General features: G+C 55.6%; 1 protein-coding gene across 6 annotated transcripts in view; it reads right to left on the reverse strand.

The window, feature by feature from the left end:
- Nucleotides 1-22,644, reverse strand: part of Itpr3 (inositol 1,4,5-trisphosphate receptor type 3) — a 63,996-nt gene that overhangs the window by 19,529 nt on the left and 21,823 nt on the right. For all 6 annotated transcript variants that reach the window (XM_078020187.1, XM_078020188.1, XM_021722016.3 and 3 more), the window contains 23 exons: nucleotides 16,819-16,940; nucleotides 15,097-15,183; nucleotides 14,406-14,564; nucleotides 14,138-14,236; nucleotides 13,765-13,848; nucleotides 11,254-11,400; nucleotides 10,974-11,069; nucleotides 10,444-10,494; nucleotides 10,166-10,308; nucleotides 9,115-9,214; nucleotides 8,873-9,033; nucleotides 8,513-8,654; nucleotides 7,260-7,421; nucleotides 6,514-6,686; nucleotides 5,945-6,064; nucleotides 5,443-5,625; nucleotides 4,047-4,298; nucleotides 3,816-3,960; nucleotides 3,319-3,460; nucleotides 2,923-3,122; nucleotides 1,773-1,902; nucleotides 1,277-1,334; nucleotides 15-180 (listed from right to left, as the gene is read on the reverse strand). In XM_078020187.1, the coding sequence (XP_077876313.1) occupies nucleotides 15-180; nucleotides 1,277-1,334; nucleotides 1,773-1,902; nucleotides 2,923-3,122; nucleotides 3,319-3,460; nucleotides 3,816-3,960; nucleotides 4,047-4,298; nucleotides 5,443-5,625; nucleotides 5,945-6,064; nucleotides 6,514-6,686; nucleotides 7,260-7,421; nucleotides 8,513-8,654; nucleotides 8,873-9,033; nucleotides 9,115-9,214; nucleotides 10,166-10,308; nucleotides 10,444-10,494; nucleotides 10,974-11,069; nucleotides 11,254-11,400; nucleotides 13,765-13,848; nucleotides 14,138-14,236; nucleotides 14,406-14,564; nucleotides 15,097-15,183; nucleotides 16,819-16,940 (3,122 nt within the window). The remainder of the gene's footprint in view (nucleotides 1-14; nucleotides 181-1,276; nucleotides 1,335-1,772; nucleotides 1,903-2,922; nucleotides 3,123-3,318; nucleotides 3,461-3,815; nucleotides 3,961-4,046; nucleotides 4,299-5,442; nucleotides 5,626-5,944; nucleotides 6,065-6,513; nucleotides 6,687-7,259; nucleotides 7,422-8,512; nucleotides 8,655-8,872; nucleotides 9,034-9,114; nucleotides 9,215-10,165; nucleotides 10,309-10,443; nucleotides 10,495-10,973; nucleotides 11,070-11,253; nucleotides 11,401-13,764; nucleotides 13,849-14,137; nucleotides 14,237-14,405; nucleotides 14,565-15,096; nucleotides 15,184-16,818; nucleotides 16,941-22,644) is intronic.

A 22,644-nucleotide genomic window follows, 5' to 3' on the forward strand; every position in this document is an offset into this window, starting at 1 on the left:
GGATCCTCCCTCACCTGCTTGAAGGTGTGCATGGCCTCCTGTCGCTGGCTGAAGTGCTTGAAGAGCAGCTGGAGGGCTCCCGAGACCAACGGTGCGTAGTCGTGCATGGTCAGGTGGATGAGCACACGCAGGAACATGCGGCCACCCTCGTCGTCCACCTCCAGCATACTGCTGGTCTTCCTGCGGACACCAGGGTGCCGGGGCGTCAGTGTGCTGGCACACACCTGCCTCCCGAGGGACCCAGGCCTGGCACAAGCACGCTCTCTACCCCCATTCAGCAGAGGCAGCACCCAGTGTGACATTTGTTCAAGATACTGATGTTTTTCCCACCTGTGTGCAAACAGCCCCGGGCCTGACCCTCGAGGGATCTGTGTCCCCTGGGCTCCCTCAGGCCCTCCCTGGATTAAGCAGGGAACCCTTCTAATGGGACCCACAGACCTCACCACCCCACCTAGGAGGACTTAGATGGAACAGAAGTGGGAAAAGTGATTTTTATCAATCTCTAACCAAAATGGAACACTTCCTTCCATGAGGAAATACTAGCCGTATTTCGTGAGTTTGTCACCAATGAAAATCAACAGATGTTTTCACATCACCTCAGAGTTGTTAACAGAAATTGTGAAATATTGTTTACATTCACCACTGCTTCGAAGTGACGGCGCTAATTACACCCACCGGCGCAGCATGCTATTTAATGTGTTAATAAAGAGGCCCATATATAACTGTCACTTCAACTTGGTTTGCTTCAATATTTTGATAACTGCTTCTCAACTGCCATAGGTTTCCTTTGTAATTTAATGTGCTTTATTTCATGAATGTAAAACACTGTCCTGAGAAGGGGCCCGTGGGCTACACTAGACCTCAGGGAGGGCAGGGCTCACAAATGGCAGGAGCTCCCCGTGTCCAGACCCATCCCAGACCACCAGCATGGGGGTGGGGCAGGCTGCAAAACCCCCAGAGGCCCTCCCTGCTGTGGAACTAGAGGACATTTGCCAGTCACCCGGCCCAATCCCTGATGCACAAGTAGAGGCACAGCAGCCCTGATTGGAGGCAGGGGGATGACCAGGATGACTGAGACCCAGGTGGTCCCTACATGGCTGGGGCTGGGCAGGCAGGGGAGGGTCAGAGGGTGCACACTGGTGAGGGTCTGCAAAGGAAGAGGGAGCAGCCAGCACCCAGCCCCAGAAACCCTGACTGCCCCAGGAGCAGGCATCAGGCCTGAGTCCTCATCACCCACCCGACTCCCACCCAGCCCCACACTCAACCCTCGCCTCACCCTACTCCAAACATGGCCTCCGCCTGCTCCCCAATGCGGTCCAGGTTCATGTTGGCAGCTGAGGGGAGTAAGAGGAGCAGGTGGGGCACAGGGCACAGGGGTGGGGAGCAGAACCCCCTGGCTGCACTGGCTGGCTGGCAGCTCCCCGCCTGCCCCTTCCCAGGCACAGGTGCAGTTCCAGGGATGGAAATCATGCAGGGGAGGACCACAGCAGCTCGTCACCCAGGGAGTGAGGAGACTGGGATCTGACCGGGCTCAGTCCGGTCAACTGTGACTTTAGGCAAATCCTGCCCCCCACAGCCCTCGGTTTCCCCACCTAGGAATAGGGAAGGATCCCTGCCCTTCCCCTCATGTGGCAATCAAATGGGACAATGGAGAGGAACCACCTGTTCAGGCTGGGAAAGGGCGGGGAAGGGAAGCTGCCCAGGTGTCCACTGCGCTACCCCGTGTGTCCCTGGGCCACTGCCTGCAGGTGGGGCGGAAGCCAGGTACGCACTGGTGGAGTCGAAGGCTGGTGCTGTGCCATCGGCGCCACTGTCCTGCATGGGAAACACCTCCACGAACTCCTTCTTGAAGACCGACAGCAGATAGGAGATGCGGTAATCCAGGCGCACGTTGAGGATGAACTGCAGACAGGCAGAGGACGGAGAGAGGGCCGGCCTGGGGTCAGGAGGCCTGCCTGCTCCATGAGGGGTGAGGGCAACCCTGACTGGCCTCTAGCACTCCAGGGCTTCTCGGATGTCACAACAAAAAAATCAAGATCCCTCTCCCAGGGATGCTCTTGCCCAAGTGGGAGGGTTGGTGCCTCCACAGCAAGAGGCAGCTAGTGCCCGACCAGCCCACCCAGCGCTTCCTGCCAGGCTGGACACTGATGGGAAAGAGAGTGAAGCTCCCCAGGTCCAGGGCCAACTCCTGCACTCCCATCCTGCTCAGCCAAGCAGAGGAGAAACTGAGGCACGAAGACAAGATTTGAAGGTTCACCTGACTGGACTCTATCCCCAAGGTGAAGAGTCTCTGGCCACACCCCTGATGCAGACAGCCCCAGCTTCCAGAATGAGTCAGAAACCCTCCTCTGACTCCCCCAATCAGATCCTGGCCAGAATCGGTCCCCCATGCCGATGACTGCATTACCCTCCTGTCCTCCGGGGGCCACAAGACCTCAGAAACCCATAAGCCCCTTCCCCTGGGGTGGTTGGGGAATCTCAGGCAAAACGCAGAACAGGCATGACCATATCTACCTCACAGAGAAATGGACTCTCCCACCTCTACCTCTGCTCCAAAATCCCTGTGACCTTGGGAAGGTCGCCTTCCCCTTTACTTTCCTCATCCGTAAAATGGGAGGATTAACCTAGACTTAGGGCCCATTGGAGTCGCCTGAAGGGCTTGTCACAATAGACCATGGCCACACCTCCAGAGTCCCTGATTCAGTAGGTCTGGAGTGGGGCCTAAGAACGTGCACTTCTAGTAAGTCCCCTGCTGATGGTGATGCTGCTGATCCAGGGGACTAACCCTGAGGACCACCAGGCTAGACAGCAATCACTGTAGAACCTTCCAGCATGAAATACTGAGATCAAAAGGGTTCCTCTGCATCTCCTTGTATTTGTCCCTATTCCCAACACCTTCCACCATGGTCTTGGCTCAGCCACCTGCAGGATTTCCAGAATCTTCAGCTTGGTCTCCATCACCACAATGTCTTCATTCTCCTCAAACTTGCTTCTGTCCAGAGGTTCAGTGGCCCCGGCCCCAGCCGGCAGGTTGGGAGTGCCAAAGACAGACTGCTTCCGGCTCAGCACCATGGTGGACATCATGTGTCCCACGCCCTGAATGGACCTCCGCACATTCTTGCCTGTGGGTTACAGAGCGTGCCCAGGAGGGAGTCACAGGGTGTGCACAGCAGGGTCCCCATGTGACAGGAGAGGCAGAGCACACACACTGTTTATGACACCCCTGGCAAAGACAGGAAGCAGGTGGCAGCTGAGGGTGATTGGAGAGAACTTTCCACGCTCAGAGGGGGCTGAGGTGGCCCGCAGGCAAAGCCTCACCGCCTGAGTCCTCGTAGGCCTGCAGCATGGCCGGCGGCCCCTGCACACAGTCGATGATGCCGAGCAGCGTGCGTGTGAGCCTCAGCAGCTCGCTGAAGCTATAGAAGCCGAAGTAGATGAGATTGTGCGCCAGGCTGACCACCTGTGAAGGGGCGGGGCTGAGGTGAGGGTGGGCGGGGCCAATGCATGCAGAGGCGTGGTTTCACGGAGGGTGTGGTCAAGACAGGAAAAGGTTATAATGAGGGTCGGGTTCTCAGGAGGGTGGGTTCTCCAGAAAGGCAGACCCTAAGCTGATGAGGTGAGTGGACCAGGAAGAGGCAGCCCTCCCCCAGGCATCAGAGCGGAAGGCTCCCGCTGTGGGAGTCCCAGCCATCTACTGGGGCACTGAGGAAAGTGGGATCCAAGATTCTACAACCCACCCCTGGGTCAGACTGAGACCCAGTGAAGATGCAAGCCAGAGCCCCTGTAACCCCCAACCCTGGGCGCCCCCAGCCCACCTCATAGGTCAGCTTGTTCTTCTCCTCGTTCGCAAAGGGCACAGCCTCGCTGACCACATTGTTGAGGTAGTCCTCCACGAACTCCATGGTGCTGGCGAACTTGTTCTTCTTGTCGTCCCGGGAAGCGTTGAGGTTGGAATCATAGCTGGGGGTGGAGGGGCAGAGGCATCAGGATCCCTGACCCGCCCACCCCGGCCTCTGCCCTGGTCTGCCCCAGCCACTCTCTCTCACTCCTTGATGGTGATGGCTGTGGGGATCTCGGTCCAGAGGCGGGCAAACTTGACAGGCGTGACCAGCTCCTGGGGGTCCCGGTCCACGTGCACGTGCAGCATCAGATGACAGAAGGAGGCGCGCAGGTCGAAGGGCAGCATCTCATCAGCCATGCACAGGAAGATCAGGTCCACACCCAGCTGCTGGGAGATTTCGTCAATGGCCAGATACTGCCGGTCCAGGCACATGCGAGCAAAGAGCTTCAGCTGGTACCTGCAGGACAGGGAAGATGGTGAGGACAGCGGGGACCGGGGCTGCTAGCACTCGGGCTTGGTGAGGACTCCGTAAAGTGGCTAAGGGACATTGGCCACTGTATAGAAAGGACACATCTTAAGATGGAAGGAACCCCATCTGTGATGATGAGGATTGCAATTCCTTCTTGGCTAAGGAGGAAAAAGACTTTCTGGCTCAGCCAGGAGAGGTGCTTACAGGAAGTGAGTGGCTGAGAGATGAGGGGAAGGCTGGAGAGGGTGGGGAAGTGCAGTGGGAGGAACCAGCTGGGGAGAGATCAGGCAGCACTCTAGGAGGCTTGGCTCTGCCCTGCAGTGGGTGAGGTCATGGCCTCTGCATCCTCCTCAGAGACCACACTGCCTCCTGTGGAGGCAGCAGCCTGGTGTGAACCAAGGCTCCCCACTTAACAGCTATGTAAGCTCTGGAGAGTTCCTTTACCTCTCTGCTCTTTCATTTCCCCATTGCACACTGAGCACAATGACGGCACCTACTTCCTGTGCTGTGAGGCATAAATGTGAGCTCAGGGAAGTGCTCAGAACAGTGCCTGGGCTGCAAACAGCCACTCAGAGGGCCACCAGCACCATGACTTAAAGTCCATATGTGTGGGCTGGGGATGTGGCTCAGTGGTAGAGCGACTGCCTAGCATGTGTGAAGCACTGGGTTCGATAAAATAAATAAAAGAATTGATACAACTAAAAATATTTTTAAAAAATAATGAAGTACATGGGCTGGGGCTGTAGCTCGGTGGTAGAGCGCTTGCCTAGCATGCACGTGAGGCACTGGGTTTGATCCTCAGCACAAATAAAATAAAGGCATGCTGTCCATCCACAACTACACAAAAAATTATAAATAATAATAATGAAGTGCATATGTTTGGAGACAGATGTGGTTTCCCTGAAGCCTGGCCGCTGTGCCAAGCCTGGCCTAGAGGCCACCCAGGGCTACTCAAGAAGACAGCGGTCCTTCTGTCACCGTCCTGGGAGGAAGGCTGTGTGCAGGGCAGGGGCCTAAGGGCAGGGAGGCACTGCTGTGGAGGCAGGAGAACCCCACCACCTCGCGCATCCGCTGCAGCTCTACCCCAACAGCCATCGCCCACGGGTGCAGGACAGAGGAGGGGCCAGGGCACCTGTAGTAACTAAGCACGTTCTCGTCGTGGGCGTTGCCGGCCCGCGCCTCCTGCGCCAGCTGCCTCACGCTCTTCTCATGGTGCTCATTGTTCTTGTCGGTCCACGTGAGCCACACTTCCTCCTCAGAGTACTCGATGCTCAGGTACTCGTGCGACTGGGCCATCTCCTTCACGGGCCGGAGCCTGCAGACCAACAGCACCGTCATGTAGACGGAGCCAAGCGGAGCTCCTGAGCCACATGGAGCTCGCTCCCCTGAGTACCAGCTTAGGCGCCCATGCCACCTCCGTGCCCAGCACAACCTGTGAGCTCCTCGAGGGCAGGGACCGTGGCTCATTCGCCTCTGTGCCCAAATTCCACCTCCCACAGTGCCAGGCACAGAGCTGGGTGTGGCAGAGCCGCAGAGAGCAAGGTGCCAGCTCTCGCCTGCACCCCAGCGGGGCCCAAGCTCTAAAGCCGCTGGGTGGGCTGCAGGGCTGTGGACAGGGCAGCGCAGCCACTCACTCAGTCTGGATGAGAATGTCGCTGTTCTTGGGGTCCAGCACGCACTTACAGATGAGCTCCTGGGTGACGGGGATAGCGATGTGGTTGGACACACACAGGTCTGAGAGGTAGTCCAGGAACCTGGGGTGGTGACAGCAGGACAAGGGAGGGGGCTCAGCAGTCACAGGGAGAAAACCTTCCCCTTCCCCAGCTGGAAGCAGCAGCCTCTCTGGAGCCAGCTGACCACAGCCCATGAGCACCACCCTGGGGCAGAGGGAAGATGACTTGGGGGTCTAGAGGGGCAGGGGGAGGCACAAAGACAGTGGCAATATTCAAAATGTTTAACCATTAGCTCAGTATGGGCACTGGTGTCACTGGAGAAGGTATGGGGCCTCCTGCTGCACCAGGAGGCACTCCTCCTGTGGCTAGATTGGGCCAAATTTGGGAGGATCCCAGAGAGGGGCTGGGGAGGACATGATTTACCGACACTGCAGGAGTGTTTCAGTATTTTAACAACCGGCACCAGCCAACTTTCCACACTGGGCGGGGAAGGGAGAGAGGGCAGCAGGAGCGGAGGGGAGGGGTCCCACCTGGGCTCCCGGTTCTTCCGCACAAGGCTGACGAAGGTCTCCACCTCGGTCTTGGTGATGTGCTTCTCCAGCAGCTTGCGGTTGTTGTGCAGCAGGGCCGTGATGGTGTCCTCCGCCAGGATGTCATAGCCAATCTGGGACTGCATCATCCCAAACTGCTTGGCGATGTGCTCCTGGGGACAGATGAGCTAGGGGTCACGGGGAGCCACCAACAAGGCATGGGGTAAGAACACTGCCTGGACCCAGAGAGAGGGACCCAACAGGCAGGGGATCTGTATCTCAGGAGGGGGAGGTGTGACGGAAACAGCCAGCCCAGGCAGAAGGGTGGCTTTCTACTGTACCGTTATTCAGCTCATCGTCTGACTCCCAGCCAGAGGGAAACCTCCGGCAGGGCAGGACCAGCACACAATTTGTGGAGCCCAGTGCAAAATGTACTAACTCTGTTCAAAAATTAAGAATCTCAAGATGGGAGTTGTGGCTCAGTGGTAGAGTGCTTGCCTGGCATGCATGAGGCCCTGGGTTCAGTCCTCAGCACTGCATATAAATAAGTGAACAAAATAAGAGAGCCACTGGCAATTAAAAAATTCTAAAAAGAAGAATTTCGAGACAACAAATCACTAAAGCCAGAGCAAAGCCCTTCGATCACCTGCCAAGTCACTTGCCCATGAAGCCAGCCCTGCCTGGCACACATGTGTGCACCAGGTGAACACAGAATGAATGAGCACCCAGGTGGGGGCGGGGCGCACCTGGTTCTTGCGGTAGTCCTCCTGGGAGTGCCGCAGCACGCGGTAGCAGAGGCGGAACATGTGCTGGTAGGGGGCATTCTTCTGGTCTGACAGCTCCTCCAGCCGCACCAGGGGCCCCTCACCCCCTTTGTCCCGGAAAGGGGCCTTCAGAATGCCAAAGATCTGGGGGACACAGAAGATGAGGAGAGATTCTCCCACATGGGCTCATACTCCTAGTTAACCCCTTGACGTTAACCCCAAATGATTCCAAGCTGAACCACAATCCCAAACCCTCTCCATCACCCCCATTTTCACCCTAACTCTCCCTCCTCCTGGCCAGATCCCACTGCCAACCTCAGCCCCTGCTCCTTGCCAAAAAGAAAACTAATGCAATTATAAAAAATTTTAAAATTTGGGGGCTGGGTGGATGAAAACCATTTCTAGAAGAGAAATGAAGGAGACAACGCAGCTAAAGGGAATGCAAAAGGCCGTAGTTGGATCCTGGGTAAAACAACACGCTTTGGGGGAAAGACAAGACATTTGATGTGGACTAGAAATCGCTGCTAACTGTCTCAGATGTGATGATGGTTCTGTGATGGAGAACCATGTTCTTCCTCATCAGGAGATGCACCGTGCACAATTTTGGGGTAAAGAGCAATCTATCTGGAAATGCATGGATAGAAAGGGGGCAGGATGCACACAGCAGAGGCACATAAAGTCAAACTGGAAATGCAACGAGAGCCAGGAGTGGACGTACCATGCTCATTGCACTATGTACTATATACTCGTTATATTGTACTTTGTACTATACTTCCTCAGTATTTAAAAATTCTCATAGTAAAAATTTAGAAAAATATTAAAAGTTCTGGATCCAACATCCATTAAGTTCAAATCCTGACCCTGCTGCCAAGCTGTGTGCTCAGGTCAAGTTACAGCCTGTGTGCTTCAAGTTCCTTATCAGTAAAATGGGAATGATGAAAATAGCGCCTCCTCCAGGCAGGGAGGACCAAGTGAGTCCATACAGGAGGGCACTAGGGGAAGCATCTGGCATGTGCCTGGTGCCTCAAGCAGGCCCCAAGCCTTGTGCAGGCCCCAAGCCTTGTGCATGCCAGGCAAGTGCTCCACCACTGAGCCACATCTCCGGCCTGATAATCAGTTTTAAAAGTGGGTGCTGAGAAACCACAGGTGGAAACAGGAAAAGGCACACTCAGCATGAAGCAGGCATCCTGTCCCCACCACCCAGCCCCTCCCTGTCAGTCGCATGCACACAGCACCTGTTTGAGGATGTTCTGCTCTCTCATCAGCTTCTGCCGTTCCCGGTTGGGCTTGGTGACCATTATATCCAAGACATTCTGCCCATTGTTGGGGACGTCGCTAACAAAAAACACCAGGTCCTCTAGCAGCTGGATGACAAACCTGGTGAGAGACAAGAGGTATGACAAGTGCTGTGGGGAGTCTAGGCAGCTTTCCCAGAGCCCACCTGCAGCAACCAGCCCTTCCCAAGGCCTGGAGTCACCTGCCAGCCCTGCTGTCCCGAGTGCAATCTGCAGCCTGTCTCCCCAGCTCTCCCCAACACCCCAGGCCCCACCCACCCTGGACTCCCAGCTGCTCCTAGACCCTCCCCTGCGGCCCACCTGCGGTCATTCTGGCTGATGAAGCCCTCGTTGAGCTTCTCCACGGCACTGGCCAGCATGGAGCTGGCGTCATTGGCAAAGTCCAGGTCTCGGATCTCAGACACGGGCACTGACACGATGGCAAAAGCCTCTTTGTCCTCCTTGGTGGGGCAGGTGCCAAGCTGCAAGGACAGGGATCAGCAGGGCAGCTGGGGACATGCTCCAGCCCTGTCCTCATCCCCCCAGCCCCGGGCGGCCCGCACCATGAGCCTGATGGGCCGCTCCTCCTCGATGTCGATGGGCACGTTGGTGCTCTGGATCCACGTGTTGGTGCAGAGGTGCCGCAGACGCACGTAGGAGTTCCTGCAGGCAGGAGGGAGGGCGGTAGTGTGTGACAGTCACCTCCTGCCTCACTCCACACCTCAACAGCCATGGGGCAGGTCCCACCAGTGACCCTGGGGGCGCCTGAGGCCCGGGGAGAGAGGAGCAAGCTAACAGCCTCTCCTGCCCCTGTCCACCCCCAGACCTGCAGGCCTCACTGCACTCCCCAACCAAAGCCTTCTGGTAAACCTGGGACCGGAACTCACTTGGAAAAATGAGGCTATTGAGACTATTTATCCCATTTAATGTAAGATGCCTTTGATTCGTACAACTACTCATGTCTCTGATTATGAAATATATAAGGTCATGCTTCTGAGATGAAAAATAATTTGAATTTCAAAATGCACCAAGCCCCAAAAGTTTCAGGTAAAGGATGTGAGTCTACTTAATTGTGACTTGATTAATTAATTCTCTCAGCAGCCTGGTTGACAGGTAGACCTGATAGTCCCACTTCACAGATGAGAAGACTGAGGCAGAGTGATGTGTCAGCTGCCTGAGGGCATAGAGCTAGGAAATACTAAGGCCTGAACTGGTGCTTGGAAGTTTCTTAATGTTATGTCCTGTCATCTCAGGGGTGGCAGAATCTTGCAGGTCGGAAGCCTGGCCTCCCCAGACAGTGTTTGGGTTTCCAGTGCTTCTGGACCTCGGATGAACTATGGTGCAGCCTGTGATTGATCACCCAGACTGGCTGGGGCAGGCCATGGATAAGTGACACTGGAGAGGAGGCTTGGTGATAATGGAACCAGCCCAGGGCAGCACCCACTGTGTGCAGAGCCCAGGGATGGGCACATGGCAAGCAATGGCGGTCAGAGCTGCACCCCCAGAGAGGCACGACCTGCCGGGACCCCAGAGGCCCCATAGACCTCAGGACATTCAGAGAGTCCTAGGGACAGGATGGCCCAGCCAGCCCCCAAGCACATGGCGCACACCCACCGGGGCACAAAGGAGTCAGTTTTCTGCAACGTGGTGGGGTCCAGCTCAAACAGCGAGGCGATGTCGTTGCCGTGGGGGACAGCTACCAGGCGGTACTTGATCTTCTCCCCCGCATTCCTGCGGCCTGCGCGACCCTGGGGCCCCTGGGGTGAGGACTCCGTGTCACCTGGGAACCCACCTGAGAGACCTCCCTGCAGCCTGTTGCCCAGGCTCCATGGCCTCTCCTGCCCCCGTCCACCCCCAGGACAGGCTCACGCTTGCCCCGTCTTGGTCCTCACCATTCCTGCTGCCTTGGGGTCTGAGGCATCGCCTTTGTAGCTGGGGTTCTCCTGGACACAAGTACAAGATCGGGGAGCTACTGGTCACCAGGCTATACTCCCAGGACCCCACCCCAAACAAGGTCATCCCCAGAGGGCAGACAATGTCCACCGCAGCCCCAAAGCCCATGTCACTCCTGAGGAGTCACCCTGGGATCTCTTCATGGCCCCTCTCCACAGACACACGTGAACACACACAGACAACCAGCACACACCAGTGTCCCCTACACACAAGCATATGGACAGTTACTTTTGCTCCCTTTGGTAGCCCCAGGTCTAGAATGGTGCCTGATTCGTGGCCGGCGCACACGGGCTCACCTGTAGTTGTACATCTCTTTGATCATATTTGATAAATAAATGCACGATGCAGCCAAGCCAGGGCCCACAGGCACAGGCATCTGGGCATGCAGCGGTGTGCACATGCACTCCCGCATGCACCCGGGGCACACACGCGGCCAGAGCTCCCAGAATGCCCCTGCCTCCCCACTCACCTCAGCAGCCAGGTAGTTGCCGGTGGCCAGATGCTTGAAGCGATACAGGCCGTTCCAGTGGCCAGCTCCTCCTCGGCAGGGGTCGTGGTGGACCACCTGGGGACATGCAGGGATGAGAGGCTGACCAGGGAGAGGAGCCCAGACCCCAGGAGGCCTGGAGGTTGCTGGGCAAGTGGGTGCCTCTTGCTCCAGAGGGGCTCAGAGGAAGGGTGGGGTGAGCAGCCCAGCCTCCAGCATGCGGAGGGGAGGGGAGGGGAGGGTCCGGGTTCAGGGCTCTGACCTCCACCTCCCAGAGGGCATTGGAGCTGGTGGCCGAGGTGGCGGACTGGCGCAGGGTGGTGCGCAGGAACACCTGCAGCTTGCCCTTGTACTCGTCACACGTCAGGAACTTCTCCTGCTCTGCGTGGAACAGCCGCACCACGTCTCCCTGCAGGCGGGGCGGTGTGGCTTTAGGATAGACACAGCCCCTGCCTTCTCAGTGACACAGGGCCCCTTTTCCTGCTCCCAGGGCCAGTACCAGACCACCTGAGCCCAGCGCCACACAGCCAGCACTGTCCACAGCCCCCACAGACCACATCCCTCCCTATCTGTCCCCCTAGACGCCCTGCCTCGCCTCTAACAGCCATCTCCAGTCACCTCTCCAAGAAGGCAGGCGGAATCCCACCCCCTGGTGACCCCAGGCCATGGCTGCCCCCTTCTAGGGCCTTTGTTGCTCTAGGAGAGGGCAGCCATGTCATCAGAGAGGCTCTGGGGAGAGGGGTGCAGGGGATGGGCTCTGACTGAAGTGTGGACTGTGTGCAGACTCAAGGGAGGGAGAGAGGCGGCATCATGCCCATTGTTTCCTCCTCCCCTGAGCAGCTAGACGGCAGGGGGTGTGGCCTGTTCATCTCAATAGCTTTGGAAAGAGACCTAAGCTTAGACCCTGGCTCTGTTTTTATAAAAGCTGTGTGACCTCCTTAAACCTCTGTTTTGTTTTTTTCCTAAGTACTGAGGATTGAACCCAGGATGCTCTATCTCTGAGCTACACCCCCAGTACTTTTTTTTTAATATTTATTTTTCAGTTTTCAGCAGACACAACATCTTTGTTGGTATGTGGTGCTGAGGATCAAACCTGGGCCGCACGCATGCCAGGCGAGCGCGCTACCGCTTGAGCCACTTCCCCAGCCCTCCCCCCCAATACTTTTTATTTTTTATTTTGAGACAGGGTCTCACTAAGTTGCCCAGGCTGGCCTCAAACTTGTGATCCTCCTGCCTCAGCCTCCCTGAGTTGCTGGGATTTCACGCGTGTACCAGCTGCACCCAGCAGCTTAACCTCTCTGAACCTCACCTTCCTCTTGTGTAAAATAGGATTATTCTGCCCTCCTTACAGAATAATCCTTGTGAGGATTAGATGTTAATGAAATAGCACTATCCCTTACCATGCAGTCCCTGTACAAACACTTCTTCGCCTGAGTCTATACCAACTACTGGGTAGTAATACATCATTCTCCCCATTTTATGGGTAGGGAAATTTGGTTCAGAGAAGATAAGTGTCTTGCCAAGGGCCTCCTAGCTAGTGGCAAATGGGACATGATTTTCCCTCCTGGGTTCCCGGGCTCACACCTCCATCCTCCTGCACACTTCCTCTTCCTGTGAGCCTGCCACCCAAGGTTCTGGATGATGGCCGCCATGGCATTAGCAGCCTCCCCTCCACTGAAGGTGGCACTAAACACAAAATACTCAGTGAAACCCTGTGAGTGGCCATGGGAGGGTAGAGTGAGTGAATGGTGACAGTCACTGGGGCAGAATCTAGTGACACCCTTGCCCAGGTTGAGCGCAGGGTGAGTGCAGGGGCCGGAAAGTCTCTGAGTTGCCTGGAAACTAGTCACAGGGTCCTAACGACCCCCCCCCCAAGGGGCTCGGATGAGGTGAGGCTGAGCGCTGCTCCACCTCCTGAGGCTGCGGTCAGGGCTGACGGGGTCAGCAGAGGGGCTCTGGGGAGAGGGGTGCAGGGGACGGGTTCTGACTGAAGGGCAGACTGTGTGCAGACTCAAAGGAGGGAGTGGGGGAGGCGGCATCTGGGCAGAGCACAGGTGGACAGGGACAGGCTGGGAGGGTGAGGAGGGCGGGCAAGTGGCTGCAGTGCCAGGAAGTCCAAAAGAGCATCTCAGCCTGATTCCCTAGCTGGGGCCCCCACACTCTGCTGTTCCCCAAATCAGCTCCTCCCATCTGCCGCCCACAGGTTGGCTGCACCCCTGCAGCTACTGAGACCCTGTGCACTCCCCTCCCTCCCCCAGGTCTCATTTTCAGGGTTTCTCCGCCCTCAGAGCTGGCCCCACCTGGTCTTTGTATGCTGAATGTCCCAGGTCGCCCTGACCCTGCAGGCCCATCCCCCTCGGGCCTGGCAAGCCCCTCCTCTCCTAGAGCCCAACTAGCCTGTCTGGGACCAGGGGACCAGCAGCCTCTCCTCCTTGCCAAAGAAGGACACAGGTGGGAACCCGACTGAATAGTGGAGCAAGGGAAGAGGAGGGGACAAAGGATCAGGGATGCCCCAAGGTGGGGGAGAGGGACTGCAGTCCACTGACTCAGCCTTAACAGAAGACTGAGGTCAGCCAGGGAGGAGAGGAGGGGAGGAGAGCTGTGGCCAGAGACCAGGGAAGGGCTTCAGCTGGGCACTGTGTGGGTGCAGGGAGGCTGGAGGGGTGCAGAGTCAGGGTGGCCAGGGGCCTGGGGCCTGTGGGTGCAGGAAGAAGGAAGAGGGGGACGGACAGGGAGGGGCCGGGCAGCAGGATGTGGGGGTCCGCATCCTTACCCCCTTCAACACCTCCTCCAGGTGGTCCCGGAACTGCATGAACAGGTTGATCTTCCAGCTGGTGTTGCAGTTCACGGAGTTGACCTGGGGAGCACAGAGGCGCATGACAGCGGGCCAGACCCTGCCGCCAGCAATGGCCAATGCTGAGAACCCAGCCAGGTTGCAGGGGGAACAAGCCAGCCTCCTCTACAGCACAAGGACAGGGTGGCTTCTCCAGCCAGAGTCCCCCAGAGCCCAGCCTGTGGGGTGGAGGACAGAGCCAAGACTGGGGGTGCAGTGAGGCCCCTCCAGCGGCCAGCCAGGAGGCAGAGTGGAGGTGGGAGGGATGGAGAGCCCAGGGATGCGGGGTCCCTCCCGGCCCTGCCCCACTCACCTCCTTGCAGCCTGCATTGTCACTGAGCTCATAATTGCTGGCGTGCAGAGGTTGCCCGGCGTTGACAGGATTCAGGATCACCTTGTCCCCCACGACCACCTTTGGGGGACAGGCAGAGCAGGGTGAGGGTGGAAAGGGCAGGGGCATCTCTCAAGGCCAGGCCCCAGACCTCCCTCGGGGCCTCAGTCTGTCTGTCTAAGAAATGGGCACAGCCTCCTCAGCCCCTCTGGGGTGGCCCAGGATCCTGCTGTCCCAGCGCTGTGCTCACGTTGTCCCCATTGCTCCGCAGCTTCCAGAAGGGCTGAATGAAGAGCCAGGAGCCCTCGTTGCCCGTGGCGTCCAGGGTCACGCGCATGGCGTTCTTCTCCAGCAGGGCGGGCAGCCGCTTGTTCACGGTCAAGTACTTGTTGCTCTTCATGTGCAGGAGCTGGGGGCAGGTGAGCAGCAGTGAGGCCACCAGGCCCCAGGAGGCCAGCCCCTCAGAAAGGAGGGCGCTGGGGGGCCACTGGACCCTGGGTCACAGCCTCAATGCACGTAGAGTCAGACACACTGTCACTAACACAGACCGAGGCCACAAACGTGAGCATCCCGAAGAGCAGCCAGGTGAGCACAGAAAAGCCGCTGTTCTGGAAAGCTGACAGGCAATGGCACATGCAATCTTACGGCAGCCCCAGGCAGACGGGGAAACAGAGGCACCAGGAGGATAAGCCACTTGCATGAGGTCACACCATTAAGGTGGCAGAGCCAAGATTTGAGAGCAGACAAGGGAGCCCCAAATGTGCTCCCTGGGCACAGAGCTCAGGCCACACACAGCCTCAGGTGCAGTCCCGGAGCCACCCACTAGGGCACACACACACCCAGAGGACACTGTCTGCTGGCACTAGTCCCCAGCCCCAGCCCTGCCTCTTGAGCTCGGAGGGAGGGAGGGAGGGAGGGAAGGAGGCCCCCCGCAGCCGCACCTGGATCACGCTGCCGTACTTCACCACGTCCCCGTGCACCTTCTTGTTCTCAGTGTCGTTTTGCTTCTGCTCCATCTGGGCTGCGTGCTGGACAGACACACAGGGAGGTGAAGGGGGCACGTTCACCCAGGTCCTGGGGCCCCTTGAGACTCCTCCCCTAACTCACGATTGACGAGTGCTTGGGGCTCAGAGGGCAGAGGGGCAGCCCGAGGCCCCAGAGCGCACCCAGCTCAGGAGCCACAGCCCTCACCTGCGCCACCCCTGAAGGGGCCACGCCAGCAGGCCCTTGATCCCCTCATGTCCCCTGACTCCCCCAGCAACTTAAACTACACCTCACCACCACCCCCATCTCACCAGACTTGACCCTGGCAGGGGCATGTTTGGTGCCATTTCCTGACCCCCCCCCCATTTCCACTCCACCAAGGCCCTGGAGGCTGAGTGGCTCCCAGGCCATTGCCTCCAGGGAGTGTCCCCAACTGGCCACATGCAACTCCAATGCGTTCAGCTCTGGTGGCCAGAGGGATTTGTCTGACCTTCCATTAGAGATGCCTTTTTTGTTCTTTTTTTTTCTTTTTTCTTTCTTTCTTTTTTTTTCTTTTTTGTAGTGCTGGGATTGAACTCAGCCCTGTGCATGGGAGGCGAGCTCTCTACCAGCTGAGCCGTGTCCCCAGCCCTAGGGATGCCTTTTTAAGTACTTCTGTCCCACTAAAGGGAAAGCTGCCTGAGGATAGGTGCTCGTCTCCATCAGACTGGCACTCTCTGAGAGCAGAGTCCCTCTGTCCCCTCCTCCCATCAGTGGGAGCCACGCCACATACCCTGTGACATTGCACAGAGCCGCGGTGTGCCTGCGAGCACGTGTGACTGAGTATGTGGCTGTGCAGGTATGAATGTCTTGCCCTGGCCAGACCCCGGGGCCAGCCCCAGCCTGTACCAGCGTCTGTGACAGTCCTGCTCCCAGAAGAGAGATGGGTCACTTGGACCAGAGCTCAGGCAGCCCCTCTGTGTCCCTCTTGCCAGCCCAGGTCACAGAAGGGCTGCTTGAGGAGCCAGGAGCAGGGGGCTCAGGAGAAAGGGACAGAGGAAAACAAGGTCTACATGACACCAGGCCAAGGGAGGGTCTCAGGAGAGCCACAAAGCTCCAATCACAGCCATCAGCACTTGGGGGGCTGGGGACTGAGCATGGTCCCAAGAAGCCTGCCCAGGGTGTGAACTGAGCCCATCAGGACCCAGCACAGTGTCACTGTCCATGCGTCCAAGAAACCCAAGGTGAGTCAGAGACCTGGAGACACTCTTGGATCTACTGAAAATTCATAGATGGCTGAGGACAGACAGGTCCATCTAAGGGCCAGAATCCAGCTCTATAAAACATAGTGGGGAGGTGAAGACCAGACACAGGATTCTCTGGAGCTACATCTCCAGGAGCCACTGGTAAGTCCATGTACAGCTGTACACATTGCTCACTGCGCTGTGGTCTCCGCACCCACTACCTGAGCCATGTGCCCTGGCATAGGACTACGCCAGCCCGGAGGAGCTGGTACAAAGGAGCTATACACACTACTAGTCACCAGAAGGGCAATCCACTCCCCAGCCTTCCCTCATTCACACCAGTCTCTTTCACTGGGGTTTTAAAAGCCACTCTGCATCCCGGGGACCCCACTGGCTCTGACAATCAAAGGCCCTACGTGCACACCCAGACTCCTGGTGCCACAGGGGCGCACACACCTGCAGCTTCTGCAGCAACACCACGTCAGCAATCTTCTCCTTGTCCTGCTTGGTCTGCTTGGCCTTCCAGTACTGCTTCTGGGCCGAGTAGCGGTTCATGGGGCACACCTTGAAGAGGCAGTCTGCAGGGATGGGGGTCACAGGGTTCATCTGGGGCTCCAAGCCTTCCCTGAAGAAGCCCCAGCCTGCAGCCCTGTTCTCCCAGCCCTTCCCACCCTCCTGCCCCTTGGGACTAGAGAAGGGGTTGGGAGAATCCCATAGAATATGGAGCATCCTGGATTCTGCTGAATATAACAGCCCAGCCCCTGGAGGGGACTCTCTGAAGGACAGGTCACACTCCAGAGCTCCCTGAGGGGTCAGACTGGGCTTGTCCTCCCCTGAACCAGATCCCGGCTCTGTTCTTCCCCTGCCCTACATGAGAGAATAAGACGCTTCTCCACTCTGGTCTCCAGAACCTGCAGCAACTCAGCTTCTTAGGCTCTTGACCACAGCAGGGCAAATCAAAATTCTAGAAACTCATTCACTCTGACAACTTTTATTTTGGCCAAGGGATGAAATGCATATCATTTTCATAATCCCAACCTCCAGAAAGGATGTCAGATTTTCCTGCTCATCAAAAGGAAGCACGAGTTGGACAATCGCCAAGTGTGCTGGGAGAGAGGAAGGACTCTGGGTGCTGGTGACAGGCTGACCCAGGCCATACGCAGACCTGACGCAGCCCGGCTCGGCTGTGAGCAGGTCCCTGGTAATTGTGCAGAGGGATTTTGGTTGTCCTAACAATGGTCACAGCTGGCACCTAATGGGCAGGATGAGGATGCAGGATACCTGCGCCACGAGGTTGTCCTGCCTATGAATGTCCTGCCCCAGACACCTGCAGGGGGATACCCGTGGGCGGGGCTCTGGGCTACAGTGATACACAGAAACAAACACTGAATTTTCCAGGAAGGTGGCTAGACTATAAACCAGGGAAGACTGTCCTTTGCATTGTTTGAGCGTTACCAGTAGTTTTTTGCTGTTTAGAACATTTTTATACATGTGCAATTGTGGGTGCCACCCACATTCATGACTCAGGCAGGGGTGTGACTGCTTCGCTGGGGCTTCTAGTTGTGCCCAGCATTTAGTTCTTTGGTTTTGTTTTCCCTCCAATGCTGGGGATTGAACCCAGGGCTCTCACCACTGTGCAGTAGCCCCAGCCCTTCAACATTTATTTTTTAAATAAATGTTATCCTATCAGGCACCATGGCAGGAAGATGGCAAATTCAAGGTCAGCCTGGGCAAGGTCAGCCTGAGCAACTTAGCCAGACCCTCGGCAACTTAGTGAGACCTTGGGAATGTGGTAGAGTGCCCCTGGGTTCAATCCCCAGTACCTGGGATGGGGGGAATGTTATCTTATTATAAATTGCTTTTTCTTTATTTTATTTTTCTCCTCTTTTGTCACATCTAGGGCATTATTCCGGCCTCATTTCTCCTCTGGCTCTAAGCTCACTGGCCCTGGACTGATATCATTTCATATTACATAAGCATGGACATCTTTTATCATTTATGAATTCCACTGCATAACTTTAAAGGGAGCTCTGGTTCTGACAGGCTCATCTGTGTTCTTTGATGCCCTCATCAGACTCAGGGGCAGCCAGACAGGTCCTTACTGAACTGCTGAGCCTGGGGCTCAGCAAATGTCTGCCAGATTAATAGATAAATCTAGAAACGATGCCCTCAAGGATGAGGCAATCCTGAAGTAAGCTTTTTTTTTTCTTTTTTTTGTAGTGGGAACTGAACCAAGGGGCACTTAACCACTGAGCCACATCCCCAGCCCTTTTTTTTTACATTTTATTTAGAGGCAGGGTCTTGCTTAGTTGCTTAGGGATTCACTAAGTAGCTGAGGTTAGGTTTGAACTCGAGATCCTCCTGCCTCACCTCCCAACTAACTTCAAGCCAGGTCCAGTGGTACATGTCTGTAATCCAAGGTGCTGGGATTACAGACATGTACCACTAAACCTGGCTTGAAGTTAGCTTTAAGAGAGAAAGATGGGCTGGGCACAGTGGTGCATGCCTGTAATCCCAGCAGCTGAGGAGGCTGAGATAGGAGGATTGAGAGTTCAAAGCCAGACTCAGCAAGTTAGCAAGGTCCTAAACAACTCAGTGAGACCTTGTCTCTAAATAAAATATACAAAAGGGCTGGGCATGTGGCTCAGCAGTCAAGTGTCACTGGGTTCAATCCCTGGTACCAAAAAAAAAAAGAGAGAGAGGGGTGGGGGAGAAAGAGAGAGAGAGACAGGAAGAGGGATGGATTCTACAACTGGAATAAGGGCCAAAGGTAGGGAAGAACATGGCGTGTCTAGGAACAGGACAGGTCCCTCCTGGCAGGAGCAGGGAGCACATATGGGAACAGGGGTCAGGCAGGGGAAGTGGCAGAAACTGTGAAACTCCTGCTGGTCATCCATCAGATTGATGACCTGGGCTAAGGCAGTGGGAGAGATCCAGGTCCTGAGTCTGGGTGAACCTGGAGCCAGGGGAAGGCACAGCCAGGAACCCAAGGCCTTAACCGTCAATCATCACTTCTTGGTCTGCACACACACATCCCCCCCCCCCCATCACCTCTGATCCAGAGAGGAGAGAAGGGGCAGAGACAGGTGAGGCTCCAGAGCAGGGGTCTCAAGCTCTTTGACTTTGTCCCACCTAAGAAACACACTTGAGATCACTGTGCCACAGAACAGCATGCAGATTCCCTGTCCTGGTTGCATGGGGTCGGAGTCTGAAAGGGCTAAGATCCATGGTCACGATCTGTCTGGACCAACCCAACCAGATCACTAAAACCACTGGATTTTTCAAATATATGTTATCTTAAAAATTCCTGGATTGACAAGTTAGTGGAGAACTCTCCAGCCAGAAGTGATGATCAAAAGGGAACCAAAACCAGGAGCAGTGGAGCACACCCAAATCCAGCCACTCCAGAGCTGAGGCAGGAGAATCCCAAGTCCAAGGCCAGCCTGGACAACTTAGCAAGACCCTGTCTCAAAATAAAAGTAAAAAGGGCTGGGGATGTAGCTCAGTGGGAGGGCGCCCCTGGGTTCAATCCTCAGTATGGAGGGCAGGGGGTGGAAGTAGGAAACCAGACAGAGACAACACCCTGAGGATACCTGCAGATTCCAGAAAACATACTTTTTTTTTTTTTTTGGTACCAGGGATTGAACTCAGGGGCACTCGACCACTGAGCCCTATCCCCAGCCCTATTTTGTATTTTATTTAGAGACAGGGTCTCACTGAGTTGCTTAGCACCTCACCCTTACTGAGGCTGGCTTTGAACTCGAAATCCTCCTGCCTCAGCCTCCCAAGACACTGAGATTACAGGCGTGCTCCACCACACCCGGCCAGAAAACATACATTTTGACAGCTTTCATCAGGGAGAACGACCAGGTTCTAACAGGAGACCGAGACCCTAGGGGGCTGTGCTCATAAGCAAGGCTGAGCCCAGAGTCCAACAGCCTCTATCACCCCAGGTAGAATCTCCTGGATGGCTCAAGAAACCCCACACTGAAGCTATGTTTCAGGTGGACTTAGATCCGTGATGCCTCCTGGTGTGGTAGTGGGCAGCCTGATAGACCTCCCTGGAGGACAGCTCCCTTGTCCTGGTCCACCACCACCCACAGCCGACTTCAAATGCAATAACAACAATCAGACAACCAGAGCCCCTGGAAGCCGACTCCATCAGGGAGACAATCGGCAAAGTAGACCCAGAAACAGACGTGCAGAGACTTCAGACAAGACATCCTGTGGAGCAGAGAGGCCTTCTCCACTCCATCAATAAATGAAGAGCTTGAAGATCCCTGCAGAGCACAGGGCACTGTAAAAGTAACACCACAGACTAAAAAAGAACCAAATGGAGTTTCTAGAAATAAAAAAGCTCCAATAACCAAGATTGAAAACTCGCTGGACATATTTAAGGAGAATAGCCAGAGATGAAGAGAACAATTAATGAAGCAACGGCAACGCCGGGTATGATCTGCACATTCTAAATCCATCCTACCCGATTCTTTAAAGGCCAGTTGAGCCCCGTTAAAGGGACTTGATAAGCCACTGAAGGGTCAGAGCCTGTGTTTGCACGCAGAGACTTGCCCCACAGCATGCCAGGGAGAGGGCTGAGGCCAGAAGGGACCCCTCCTGCTCCCCACCTCTCTGCACTCGCATGGAAATTCACTGCCTGATAGCTGTCAGCTCCATCTTGGCCTCTGCACAGGTCCTCGCTCAGAGCCCTGCCCTCCCACGGTACATGTCAGAAGATGCTTATGGAATAAATAAGCAAACGAATATCTCCACTCTTCTACTGGGCTGTGTGCTTTGCCCACAGGCAGCTCTGTCAGAACCCCAGAAGCTTCTTTCTCATCAAACTGCAGGGCTGAAGGGCAGACAGAGGAAAGGGGGAAGGGAAGCCAGGAGATTGGGCAGGCAGGAGCCGCAGCATCAGGCCAAGAGAAACGGCTGAGGACTGCGTGTGCCTGTGAGTGAGAGGCACAGCTTGTGAGGCTGCGGCAGGATCCACAATCACCCGAATAACTCCAAAAGCCCATGCCTACCACACAGAACCATCCCTGGGCTGGGGAGCGGCAAACAAGGCAAACTCCCTAGTGTGGGGGACTGGCTAGGGGTAGCTGAGGGGTGGCTAGGCATGTACTTCTCTCTCTTCCTGTGCTGGGATTGAAGCCAGGGCCTTGGGCATCCCACAGGCACTCGACCTCAGAGCTACATTCCCAGCCTTTGGGAACGGGCCATTTTAAAGGGGGGGTAAATGGGATACTTGGATTTATAAAGGTGACAAGGACGAATCAGGATACTGTTGGGAGGATGCAGGAGTGGGGACGGAGAAGTGGGCCACACAAGCTAAATCTTCATCTATCTTAGAAGGACACAAATAGGCCAGGCATACTGGTGCACATCTGTAATCCCAGCCACTCGGAAGGCTGAGGCAGGAGGATCAAGAGTTCAAAGCCAGCCTCAGGGCCTTAGCAAGGCCCTAAGCAACTTAGTGAGACCCTGATTCAAAAAAAATATATATATATTGGGGCCTACTGAGGATGTGGCTCAGTGGTTAAGCACTCCTGGGTACAATTCCTGGTACCAAAAAAAAAAAAAAAAAAAAAAGACATGAATGGATGGATGCTATTTAAAATTGATAAATCAAGAAATAGTGGAATAAGCGTAACATTTGAAGATATGGGGTTAGCTAGCAGAACAATGAAAGAGTTCAGAGGAGTTGTTCTGTTGCAAAGCTGTCAGGGGATAAGATGGCACAAGCTCTTTGGGCAGAGGTGGGGGCAGCTAGTGGTAGTACTGATGGGAATCTTGAATCTCCGCTCCCACCCTCTAGCCATAGTATGACAGACAAAGGAAAAGCAGTGAAGAACCGGACAGTGATACAGAACAGGGCCTTTGTGCGAGAAAGAGAAGAAATGTGAAATACGGAAGCGGGGCACGGTGGCACAAAGCTGTAATCCCAGCAACTCGGAAGGCTGAGGCAAGAAGATTGCAAGTTCAAGACCAGCCTCCACAATTTACCAAGGCCCTAAACAGCTTAGTGAAACCCTGTTTCAAAATTTAAAAAGAAATAAAAAAGGGTTGGGGATGTAGCTCAGTGGAAGCACCTCTGGTTTCAATCCCCAGTACCAAAAAGGGAAAATAAACACTAGAAGACACATAAGAAACTAAAATAATTCCCTGAAGGGGCAGTAGGGTGGGCAGGGACAGAGCGGGAACAAGATTTTCAATGTATATTTATATAAATGCTTTTGTTCTTTTGTGGTATTGGGGATTGGAACTAGGGCCTCACATATG

This window comes from Ictidomys tridecemlineatus, chromosome 8 (assembly GCF_052094955.1).
Source record: "Ictidomys tridecemlineatus isolate mIctTri1 chromosome 8, mIctTri1.hap1, whole genome shotgun sequence".
NCBI lineage: Eukaryota > Metazoa > Chordata > Mammalia > Rodentia > Sciuridae > Ictidomys > Ictidomys tridecemlineatus.